General features: G+C 40.8%; 1 protein-coding gene across 4 annotated transcripts in view; it reads left to right on the forward strand.

The window, feature by feature from the left end:
- Positions 1-12,982, forward strand: part of HOOK3 (hook microtubule tethering protein 3) — a 130,836-nt gene that overhangs the window by 2,976 nt on the left and 114,878 nt on the right. For all 4 annotated transcript variants that reach the window (XM_033232583.1, XM_033232557.1, XM_033232590.1 and 1 more), the window contains exon 2: positions 6,314-6,399. In XM_033232583.1, the coding sequence (XP_033088474.1) occupies positions 6,314-6,399 (86 nt within the window). The remainder of the gene's footprint in view (positions 1-6,313; positions 6,400-12,982) is intronic.

The raw sequence follows: 12,982 nt of genomic DNA on the forward strand, positions 1-12,982 counted from the left end.
TAGTCAATTTGGTTGTGTGGGGGGTTTTGCTCTCACACAGTAAGCTAGAAGGTGACTGTGACACTCAGCAAAATGCGGACAACTGTCAGAGACAGACAAGATCCAAGAGCTGAGTGATTCCGTCATTGGGATGACAGCCTTATGTACTTTTAGAGCCTCCATGTTCAATTTTTGGAGATCATAATTATATTCCTGAGTATCAGATAAAAGTTTGTTTTCACTACATAGCATTTAGTTTGAGATTGGACAGATGTATATAGTACATTTTAGAAATTATTCCACTAGAAATGGCTAAAGTAATAAAAGCTCAAGCACTTAAAGAGATGATTCTGTCACCTATACAGAACTCAATGGAACGTCTCATTGCCTCACGTGCTGTATAAATTGCCCTTTTATCAGACAACCTACTGACCCAGGAACCATATAGTTCCAAATTTTTGTTGAAAGGGAGAGTTACAAAAACAGTTAAGTATCATCCTACCAAGGGGAAACATCTTAAGTTTAAATTCCAAATCAAAGTTTATGCAAGCAAGTTCAGCAGGACATGCTTGAAAATTTCCACTGTGTCTCCTCTCTCCACCCTCTGAGTCAAAATCTGCCCTGCCTATTACAGCTGTCAAGCCTAATTTCTTGAACTGTACGTGAATCTCAATGAAGAGAGAGGACTTTTCCAGGTTTTAGAGACTGAAAAACGAAGTCTACAATGTTACCGAGTTATGACAAAAAAAAAGTCGTCACAGGTTCAGTACACTTTGGGGTAACCTAACAACATTAATATATCCTTATTGTTTTCATATTACTTATTTGGCAGCCTATAAAATGCATACTAGTGTATAGAATTGGGGGTGGTATAATTAGTATGGTGGTATCTCCCCCATTCCATCCTCCTCTGCCTAACTCGATTCTGCCAACAACTTTTGTCCTCTAATGGAAGAATAAGTCACTGACGTACAAAAGTTAAAGTACTTTAAAAGATAGTATAGCATAAGAGTACATACAGATTCTGACATTAGGCAGCCTGGGTTCAAATCCTGGTTTTGTTCTATACTGACTGTAGGTGACTTTGTAACGTCACCTCTGTGTTTTGATTGCGTTGATATTTATGTTTGCTGACTTCAGAGATTCTCATGCTTTAGTGTTGATCTGCATCATCTGGAAAGCTTGCTAAAGCGCGGATGCCCAGAGTTGCTAGTTTTGTAGGTCTGGGCTGGGCCTGAGATTTTGCATTTCTAATAGGTTCCCAGGTGATGCAATTGTTGGTGACGTAGGGACCACATTTTGAGAATCATGACTCTAGAAAATTATTTAACATTTTGCACTGGACAGTTCTTGGCTGTGGGCACTGCACTATGCGTTACGTTTAATAGTAGCATCCTATTGCCTCAACCAGCTAGATGACAATAGCACCCAACTCACAGCCAAAAATGTCTCCTCCGGAGCAAAATTATCCATTACTCTAGAGATAGTAATTCCAGGTGATCTCATGCTTTACTCTTTTCATGCTTTTGTTGGGGAGGGGGAGGTAGAGGTTGGGTGGTAGTAATAGAGCTTCTTGGAATTAAAAGAAAGATTAGAACCCTTCAGGTAGAGTTTCATGCCTTAATGCAGTTAGGTGCAATTGTCTTTCAGTTTTACTGTTTTGCTATCCTGAAATACTCCATAGATGTTCACTCAGAACTGGTATGTGACAGATTCTTAAAAATTAAGGTACAGTTTACATACCATAAAATTCATCCATTTGAAGTGTATACTTTATTGGTTTTTAGTATGATCACAAGATTGTGCAGTCATCATGACTATCTAGTTCCAAGAACATTTTCATCACCCCAAAAATAAACTCTTGTAGGGGATAAATTTTCTTTAGGATCTGTTTCACTTTGGTCTTGTAGCAGAGGTGGACATCTCTGACCCTTGTGAGCAACTTTGTACCTCCAGGGCTAATACAGAGAAAATAATTGAATAAAACCACATTTAAAAACAAAAATGAAAATTTAGCTTTCCCTAAGTCCCAAGAGAAAAAACAGATCAAGTCTTCTTTTTTTGGAGGTGGAGTCTTGCTCTGTTGCCCAGTCTGGAGTGCAGTGGCACCGTCTCAGCTCACTGCAACCTCTACCTCCTGGGTTCAGGCAGTTCTCCTGCCTCAGCCTCCCTGGTGGCTGGGACTACAGGCACGCACCATCATGCCCGGCTAATTTTTGTATTTTTTAGTAGAGACGGCTTTCACTATGTTGGTCAGGCTGGGCTCGAACTCCTGACGTCAGAAGATCTGCCAGCCTCGGCTCCCCAAAGTTCTGGGATTGCAGGCATGAGCCACCGCGCCAGGCCCAAATCAAGTCTTTAACAACTAAGTTACTTGCTTTTTTGATTTACCTGTTTTGTTGAGTTGCTTCTTCTGATTGGCCAGAATCTGGTTTCCAATCTTGCATCCCTTCCCTTTAGTAGTGCTTTAGATTATAGGATTCCGAATGCCAAACCAGTGCCCAGCTGTGTAAGAATTATTTGATGAGCTTGTTAAACATAGATCCCCAGCTTTCTACACACAGATTCTGATTCAGTAGGGGGAGCCAAGAAATGTATACACTTTCTCTCTCTCTCTCTCTGTCTCTCTGTCTCTCTTTCTCTCTTTCTCTCTTTCTCTCTTTCTCTCTTTTAAGACAGGGTCTCACTCTATTGCCCAGGCTGGAGCACAGTGGTGCAATCACAGCCCACTGCAGTCCTGATCTCCCAGGCTCAAGTGATGCTCCCACCTCAGCCTCCTGAATAGCAGAGACTACAGCCATGAGCCACCACACCCAGCTAATTTTTGTATTTTTTGTAGAGACAGAGTTTTGCCATGTTTTTCAGCATGGTCTCAAATTCCTGGGCTCAAGTGATCCTCCATCTTTGACCTCTCATAGTGCTGGGATTGCAGATATAAGCCACCATGCCCAGCCAAAATGTGTATTTTCAAAATGGAAATCTCTCAGATGATTCCCCTACACACCCAGGTTTGGGACCATTGCTTTAGATTTTGCAAAATACCTCATGGGCATTCATTCTCTCATTCATTCTGAAGCAACACACCCTTCTATAAGCTATTTTTCCCCAATCTTTCTTTATATGGAAAAACTGATATTGAGAGAGATTAAATATCCTATCCAAATTTACAGGGCAAAAGTAGGGATTAATATTAGCTCCTTTCATTCAAAGTGGCGTTCACTGAGGGCTTGTTCGTGTCAGGCATTGTGCTGAGGTCAGTGATAAAGAGAAGAATGAGACATGGTCCTCACTGCTGCCCCTATTTTTCCTTCTAAACAAACCTACAAGAAAGAGATTGGTTTTTTTTTGAAAATGGGTCGTAGACTTAGCAACTATAAAATGAAAGCAAGTGCTTATTTCTTTTAAGTGCTTATTTCTTTTACTAGTGAGCAGGCAGCTGGAGATAGTATGGAGTAAAATTCAAAATCAGTTCCCGCAGATGGTGTTTATTTGTTTCATTTATTCATTTACTAATCATTTGTTGCACCTCTACCAGGTATTAGGTTTGTGCCAGGGTAGCTTGGAAGGATCCTCTTATCACCTTTCCAAATAGACACTTAAGTAAAAACTTTCTATGAGGATCTTTAAGATAATTCCCTGGGCCTCTACCACCATAACTGTCTCTACCTGCAAGACTCTCCTATATTATACATGAAGAAGCTACTGACTGTACTGTTAATAGTTGTTTTATTTATTTATTTATTTTGAGACGGGGTCTTGCCCTGTCGCCCAGGTTGGAGTGCAATGGGGCGATCTCGGCCCACTACAAACTCCGCCTCCCGGGCTCACTCCATTCTCCTGCCTCAGCCTCCTGAGTAGCTGGGACTACAGGCGCCCACCACCGTGCCCGGCTAATTTTTTGTATTTTTAATAGAGACAGGGTTTCTCTACTAAAGTAGAGACCTCATTTTAGTAGAGACCTCATTTATCAAATCTTTAAAAGACAACTATTGACTGGGCGCAGTGGCTCACACCTGGAATCCCAGCATTTTGGGAGGCTGAGGCAGGTGGATCATGAGGTCAGGAGGTCGAGACCTTCCTGGCCAACATGGTGAAACCCCGTCTCCCTGTCTCTTTCCCTTTACTCCTTCCTTCATGCTGCAGCCGGTATGATCTTTTTTTCTTCTTTTTTCTTTTTTTTTTTGTGACAGAGCCTCGCTCTGTTGCCCAGGCTGGAGTGCAGTGGGTGGCATGAACTTGGCTCACTGCAACCTCCGCCTCCCAAGTTCAAGCGATTCTCCTGTGTCAGCCTCCCAAGTAGCTTGGACTGCAAGTGTGTGCCATCACACCTGGTTAATTTTTTGTATTTTTAGTGAAGAGACAAGATTTCATTGTGTTAGTCAGGATGGTCTTGATCTCCTGACCTCGTGATCCGCCCGCCTCGGCCTCTCGAAGTGCTAGGATTACAGGCATGAGCCATTGACCCCGGCCAGATTTTATATTAATACAATGCAAACCTCATGGCTTACTCTCCTGGTTCAAATCCTTTGTTTACTTTATTCATAGGATAAGGTCCTAATGTGGTTTCTAAGGTTTTACATGTTAATTCTTCAGTTTTTTGCCCTGTCTTTCACAGTTTTATTTTTCCCCTGTTCTGTCTCTTCCTGCAATTCTTACCCCTACCCAATCTGTACCAAGCTGCTCTTCATACCTAGATTGGATCCCACTCTCACTTCTCATCTTTGTGCTTGCTATTGACACTTCTATTATACTGTTTCATTTTTCCTAGTTGTAAGTTCTATGAGAGGATGACCTGTGTCTATTCTCAGGGTTTGATTTCCTGCTAAATCCTGAGTACACTACTGGGTATAATCATTGTTGGCTCAGCTACGTTTTTTTACTTTGAGAGATAATTTATACTGTTAGGTAAAGTACATTTCTTGGCTACATCATGTTGATTAGTACAAAGTTTCAGAATATATTTGAAATCAAATAGAAGTGAGTATCTAACCTAACCATTCTAAGCGTGACTTCTACATCTTTATAAACATATTTGACCTCCGAGTAACAAACTGGAACCTTACCAGGCGTAAATAATAAATGAATTCATCTCACATACCAGGAGGCATCAAGATTTTTAAAATTCAGTACAGTTTTTACCTTGGGGACATAGTTCTTTTTTTTTTTTTTTTTTTTTTTTTTTTTTTGGTGTGGGGGCCATGGTGGAGGGGATGTAGTTCTTTCTAGTTCTTCTCTCTGCCTTTCACTGCATTGGCCTAACCTTTTTTTTTTTTTTTTTGAGACGGAGTCTGGCTCTGTCACTTGGGCTGGAGTGCAGTGGCCGGATCTTAGCTCACTGCAAGCTCCGCCTCCCAGGTTTCCGCCATTCTCCTGCCTCAGCCTCCAAGTAGATGGGACTACAGGCGCCCGCCACCTCGCCCGGCTAGTTTTTTGTATTTTTTAGTAGAGATGGGGTTTCACCGTGTTAGCCAGGATGGTCTCGATCTCCTGACCTCGTGATCCGCCCGTCTCGGCCTCCCAAAGTGCTGGGATTACAGGCTTGAGCCACCGCGCCCGGCCAATTGGCCTAATTCTTAAGATGATTGCCTTTGTAGTCATGAGATGACTGCTCACAGTAATGGAGGCAGCATACTTAAATCAACAGCAGATTGACTTTTCTTTCCCAGAAGCATCTCCTTATCTCTCTTTAGTTCAAATTGTCTTTTCCCTGTGTGTCCCTGAGTCAGTCACTGGTAGAGGGGATGAAGCTGCTGTGATTTTTGTAGATTGATGTTGTGTGAATAGAATGGATGTTGGAAAGTCACCCAGTATCCAGCACGATTTCTCTTTTACCAGTGGGGAAAAATTACGGTAATACTTGGCAGGACATTTCCCTTAAAGGCAAAAGTTTCCAATTAGACTTCTTTTTGAAATTTATTCCAATCCCTAATATGAGATAATCACCCAAAAAAAAGCCTAAGAAATTTTCAGCCAGGTGCTGTGGCTCACGCCTGTAATCCCAGCACTTCAGGAGGCCGAGGCAGGCGGATCACCTGAGGTCAGGAGTACAAGACCAGCCTGGCCAATATGGTGAAATTCCGTCTCTACTAAAGATACAGAAAATTAGCAGGACGTGGTGGCGCGTTCCTGTAATTTCAGCTACTTGGGAGGCTGAGGCAGGCAAATCACTTGAACCTGGGAGGTGGAGGTTGCAGTGAGCCGAGATCGGGCCATTGCACTCCAGCCTGGGTGATGGGGCTAAACTCTGTCTCAAAGAAAAAAAAAAAAAAAGCCTAAGAAATTTTCTACATAGGTAACCACAGAATCTCTTCCCATCCCCTTTTTTTCCCTTCAGATCCAGACATTTAATGTGGATGCACCATGGCAGACCGTGGAAGATTTAACGAATGGGGTTGTGATGGCCCAGGTTCTTCAAAAGATGTAAGAATAAATTGCTTATCTTTATGTATATTCTTATACATGGATATTTATTAGATTGAAAACATGGATTAAAAAACAAAGTACTTACATGAAACGTGTGTAGAGTAAGAGTTGTAGGTGGCAGCAGCACTAGTTTTGATGGAATGTACTTGTTAGGGGTAGATTGGGTTGCAAGTTTAATAAGGGCTGTAATTGTTTTAGTACTCTAATGGTTTTAGCAGAATTATTTGTTTTTGTATTTTTTGGCATAAACTTGGCAGAAATTTTCTTGTTAGTAGCCAGATTTTGCTGTTAAAGGGGTATCTAAGACGCTTACTCCATTTTTCTTTAGGATTTTGCTGAAATATCATCTCATCAGTGACACCTGCTCTGAGTACCCATATAAAATGGCAATGACAATTCCCTTATACTTCCTATCCCCCTTAAGCTTTTGTGTTCTTTCAAGTTTGTAACACCATCTGATATACCATATATTTGGTTGGTCGTTTATATGCCCCAACATCCCCAAACACATGTACACAGAATGTAAACTCCACATGGAGCCAGGGAATTTGTTTTCACTGTTGTATACAAGCAACAGGCAAATGCCTGGTTTTATGTTGAACCATATGAAATTGCTCTTCTTTATAGGTCAAAATGATCAAAATCAGCAGTTCCTCCTAGTTTAATACGCATTGTGGGTGCTTATGTTTGTTGAGTGACTAAAGGAAGGCGTATTTGTTTGGGATATATAAAACATACCCAATTCTTCTAGGTACTTTGAAAACATAATAGTTATTAAATTGGTATTATGTGACTATCAACTTTTGACCTAGGAATTTTTTAAAATAAAGGATTATGTGTGAATTTAAGAAGTCATTGGGTTTGTTGTAATTTGCCAATACTTTTATACTTTGAAGCCATGAACACTTGTCAGCCTGATTTTAAAAGATTTACATATCGGCCGGGCGCGGTGGCTCAAGCCTGTAATCCCAGCACTTTGGGAGGCCGAGACGGGCGGATCACGAGGTCAGGAGATCGAGACCATCCTGGCTAACACGGTGAAACCCCGTCTCTACTAAAAAATACAAAAAACTAGCCGGGCGAGGTGGCTGGCGCCTGTAGTCCCAGCTACTCGGGAGGCTGAGGCAGGAGAATGGCGGGAACCCGGGAGGCGGAGCTTGCAGTGAGTGGAGATCCGGCCACTGCACTCCAGCCTGGGCGACAGAGCCAGACTCCGTCTCAAAAAAAAAAAAAAAAAAAAGATTTACATATCACTAGCTGGGTTGCCCCGCATTTCTGTTGAAAATCAGTGTCATTATTAAGTGAAGTATTGGTTTACTTTGCAATTAGCTACATAGAGTTGCCATAGAGCTCAGATGCCAACATTTCAGATTATCTGTCTCTTTGCCTTTAGAACTGGGGACTCATGTTTGAACACTACAGCTTGTTTTTACTTTCTTTTATAAGTTAAAGTGCATGGTACATTTTTCCAGATACATAGGCACACAGGTTTTTTAATGAAGCTCAAGAAGGCTCATTGGGGCCGGGCGTGGTGTTTCACACCCGTAATCCCATCACTTTGGGAGGCCGAGGCGGGCGAATCACGAGGTCAGGAGATCGAGACCATCCTGGCTAACACAGTGAAACCCCGTCTCTACTAAAAAAAAAAAAAAAAAAAAAAATTAGCTGGGCATAGTGGCGGGAGCCTATATCCCAGCTACTGGGGAGGCTGAGGCAGGAGAATGGCATGAACCCGGGAGGCGGAGCTTGCAGTGAGCCGAGATGGCACCATTGCACTCCAGCCTGGGCGACAAAGCAAGACTCTGTCTCAAAAAAAAAAAAAAAAGGCTTGTTGGAAACCTGTCTTGCCCTGGTTTGAGCACTCTGAGAGGAGTAATTTTGTCATTTTCATGGTCCCCTCTGAGTGGTGCCCTAATTTTAGCTTTCCCATTGTCTAGAGAGTTTTACTCTAGAAGTTCTTAATAAAAATTATTTGAGTGTGTGGGCTTAGCTCAGTGAACTTTACAGGTATAGGTCAACATGATTTTTTTTTTGCCTAACCTAGTTTGAGTAGGATCTTTATCACTTAGAGAAACCAGAAGGAAGAAAGTGTATCTATATTGTTTCATCAAAACAAAATTTCAGGAACCAGACAAGGATGTCGACTCTGCCACTTCTGTTCAACAGTCTTTACCAGAGCAATGAGGCAAAGTAAAATAAAATAAAATACAAAAAGTAAAAGGTATCTAAACAGGAAAGGAAGACATGAAATTGTCACTGTTTCCTGACAATGTGACGTTACATACAAAAAACCACAGACTCCAGAAAAAACTGTTAGACCTGGTAAATGAATATAGTAAAGTTGCAGGATACAAAATCAACCTACAAAAATCAGTGGTGTTTCTAAGTACTAACAACAAACTATCTGAAAAAGAAATCAAGAAAACAATCCCTTTTATAGTAGCTACCAAGTAAAATACAATACTTAGGAATACGTTTAACCAACAAGGTGAAAGATCCGTACATTGAAAACTATAAAACATTGATGAAAGAAGTTGAAGTCTCCAGTAAAGGAAAGATACTCTGTGTTCATAGATGAGAATTATTGTTAAAATGTCCATACTACAGCCCTTCATGCTAAAAACTCTCAATAAATTCGGTATTGATGGAACATATCTCAAAATAATAAGAGCTATTTATGACAGACCCACAGCCAATATCATACTGAATGGGCAAAAACTGGAAGCATTCCCTTTGCAAACTGGCACAAGACAGGGATGCCCTCTCTCACCACTCGTATTCAACATAATGTTGGAAGTTCTGGCTAGGGCAATCAGGCAAGAGAAAAAAAGAAAGGGTATTCAGTTAGGAAAAGAAGAAGTCAAATTGTCCCTGTTTGCAGATGACATGATTGTATATTTAGAAAACCCCGTCGTCTCAGCCCAAAATCTCCTTAAGCTGATAAGCAACTTCAGCAAAGTCTCAGGATACAAAATCAATGTGTAAAAATCACAAGCATTCTTATACACCAGTAACAGACAAACAGGGAACCAAATCATGAATGAACTCCCATTCACAATAGCTTCAAAGAGAATAAAATACCTAGGAATCCAACTTACAAGGGATGTCAAGGACCTCTTCAAGGAGAACTCCAAACCACTGCTCAGTGAAATCAAAGAGGACACAAACAAATGGAAGAACATACCATGCTCATGGATAGAAAGAATCAATATTGTGAAAATGGCCATACTGTCCAAGGTAATTTATAGATTCAATGCTATCCCCGTCAAGCGACCAATGACTTTCTTCGCAGAATTGGAAAAAACTGCTTTAAAGTTCATATGGAACCAAAAAAGAGCCTGCATTGCCAAGACAATCCTAAGTCAAAAGAACAAAGCTGGAGGCATCTCGCTACCTGACTTCACACTATACTACAAGGCTACAGTAACCAAAACAGCACGGTACTGGTACCAAAACAGAGATATAGACCAGTGGAACAGAACAGAGCCCTCAAAAATAATACCACACATCTACAGCCATCTGATCTTTGACAAACCTGACAAAAACAAGAAATGGGGAAGGGATTCCCTATTTAATAAATGGTGCTGGGAGAATTGGCTGGCCGTAAGTAGAAAGCTGAAACTGGATCCTTTCCTTACTGCTTATATGAAAATTAATTCAAGATGGATTAGAGACTTAAATGTTAGACCTAATACCATAAAAACCCTAGAAGAAAACCTAGGTAATACCATTCAGGACATAGGCATGGGCAAGGACTTCATGTCTAAAACACCAAAAGCAATGCAACAAAAGCCCAAATTGACAAATGGGATCTAATTAAACTAAAGAGCTTCTACACAGCAAAAGAAACTACCATCAGAGTGAACAGGCAACCTACAGAATGGGAGAAAATTTTTGCAATCTACTCATCTGACAAAGGGCTAATATCCAGAATCTACAAAGAACTCAAACAAATTTACAAGAAAAAAACAACCCCATCAAAAAGTGGGCAAAGGATATGAACAGAAATTTCTCAAAAGAAGACATTCATACAGCCAACAGACACATGAAAAAATGCTCATCATCACTATCCATCAGAGAAATGCAAATCAAAACCACAATGAGATAACCATCTCACACCAGTTAGAATGGCAATCATTAAAAAGTCAGGAAACAACAGGTGCTGGAGAGGATGTGGAGAAATAGGAACACTTTTACACTGTTGGTGGAATTGTAAACTAGTTCAATCATTGTGGAAAAAAACAGTATGGCGATTCCTCAAGGATCTAGAACTAGAAATACCATATGACCCAGCCATCCCACTACTGGGAATATACCCAAAGGATTATAAATCATGCTGCTATAAAGACACATGCACACGTATGTTTATTGCGGCACTGTTCACAATAGCAAAGACTTGGAATCAACCCAAATGTCCATCAGTGACAGACTGGATGAAGAAAATGTGGCACATATACACCATGGAATACTATGCAGCCATAAAAAATGATGAGTTCATGTCCTTTGTAGGGACATGGATGAAGCTGGAAACCATCATTCTCAGCAAACTATCACAAGAAGAGGAAACCAAACACTGCATGTTCTCACTCATAGGTGGGAATTGAACAATGAGATCACTTGGACATGGGAAGGGGAACATCACACACCGGGGCCTGTTGAGGGTGGCGGGAGCAGGGAGGGATGGCATTGGGAGTTATACCTGATGTAAATGATGAGTTGATGGGTGCAGCACACCAACATGGCACATGTGTACATATGTAACAAACCTGCACATTGTGCACATGTACCCCAGAACTTAAAGTATTAAAAAAAAAAAAAAACGGTCCATACTACCCAACGTGATCTGCAGATTCAGTGCATTCCCTATAAAAATTCCAATAACCTTTTTCACAGAAATAAGAAACAAACCTAAAATTCATATGAAATGGTAAAAGACCCCAAACAGCCAAAGCCATTGTGAGCAAAAAGAACAAAGCTGGAGAAATCTCACTACCCGATTTTAAACTCTATTGCAAAGCTGTGGTAATTAAAACAACACAGTGCTGGCATAAAAATAGACACATTGACCAGTAGAACAGTATAGAAATTCCAGAAGTGAACCCGTACATCTATAGTCAGTTGATTTTCCACAAAGGTGCCACAAATACCCAATGAGGAAAGGACAAGTCTCTTCTGTAAAGGGCGTTGGGAAAAGTGGATATCCACATGCAGAAGAATAAAGTTAGACCCTTATCTCACCCCACATGCAAAAATCAATTCAGAATGGATTAAAGATTTAAACATGAATTTGAAAAACTAATGGAAGGAAACATAGGGGGAAATTTGAAAAACTAATGGAAGGAAACGGGGGAAAGCTTCTTGATGTTGGTCTGGGAGATGATTTTTTGAATTTGACCCCAAAACAGGTAACAACAGCAAAAACAGACAGATGGGATTACATCAAACTAAACACTTTTGCATGATAAAGGAAACAAGCAGCAGAGTGAAGAGACAAACTACAGATTGGAGAAAATATTTGCAAGCCATACCTCTAATAAGAGGTTTCTATCCAGTCTGTGTAAGGAACTTAAGCAACTGAATATCAAGAGAACAGATAACTGAATTTAAAAAGCATGAAGGACCTGAATAAACATCTTCAAAAGAAGATATACAGCTGGTTAACAGGCATATGAAAAAATGCTCATCACTGATCACCAGGGAAATATAAATTAAAACCACAATGAGGTGTCACCTCACACCAATCAGAATGGCTATTATCAAAAAGGTGAAAGATAAGTGTTGGTGAGGATGTGGAGCAGAGGGAACCCTTATGCACTGTTGTTGGAAATGTAAATTAGTACAGCCATTATGGAAAACTGTACAAAAAGCTAAAAATAGAATTACCATATGATCCAGCAATCCTACTTTTGTGTATATAGCCAAAGGATTTGAAACTGGTATGTTGAAGAGATACCTGCACTTCCACATTTCTTGCAGTATTATTCAAGGTACCCAATTTATGGAAGCAACACAAGTGCCTATTAGCTAATGGATGGATAAAAAAGAGGTGGTATATATGTACACAATGAAATACTGTTCAGCCTTTATTCATCGATTGATCGAGACAGGGTCTCACTCTGTCACCCAGACTGGAGTGAAGTAGATTGACCAGGGCTCACTGCAACCTCAAACTCCCAGGCTCAGATGATCCTCCCACCGTAGCCTTCCTAGTAGCTTTTGGGAGCACAGGCATGCACACACACAGCCTTTTTTTTTTTTTTTTTTTTTTTTTTGTAGAGATGGGGTCTCACTGTATGACCCAGGCTGGTCTTGAACTCCTAGGCTCAAGCAATCCTCCTGCCTTGGCCTGTCAAAGTGCTGAGATTAAAGGCATAAGCCAATGTGCCCATGCTCCCAAAGAAGGAAATTCTGTCATTTTCAACAACGTGGACAAACCTGAAGGACATTGTGCTAAGTGAACTAAGCCAGGCACAGAAAGACAAATACTGTCTTACTTATGTGGAATCTAAAACAATTGAACTCATGGAAGCAGAGAATAGAATGGTGTTTACCAGAGGCAGGGGGCCGAGGGGAATGGGGA

The sequence above is a fragment of the Trachypithecus francoisi genome, unplaced genomic scaffold, assembly GCF_009764315.1.
Source record: "Trachypithecus francoisi isolate TF-2019V2 unplaced genomic scaffold, Tfra_2.0 Contig01440, whole genome shotgun sequence".
NCBI classification, from domain to species: domain Eukaryota; kingdom Metazoa; phylum Chordata; class Mammalia; order Primates; family Cercopithecidae; genus Trachypithecus; species Trachypithecus francoisi.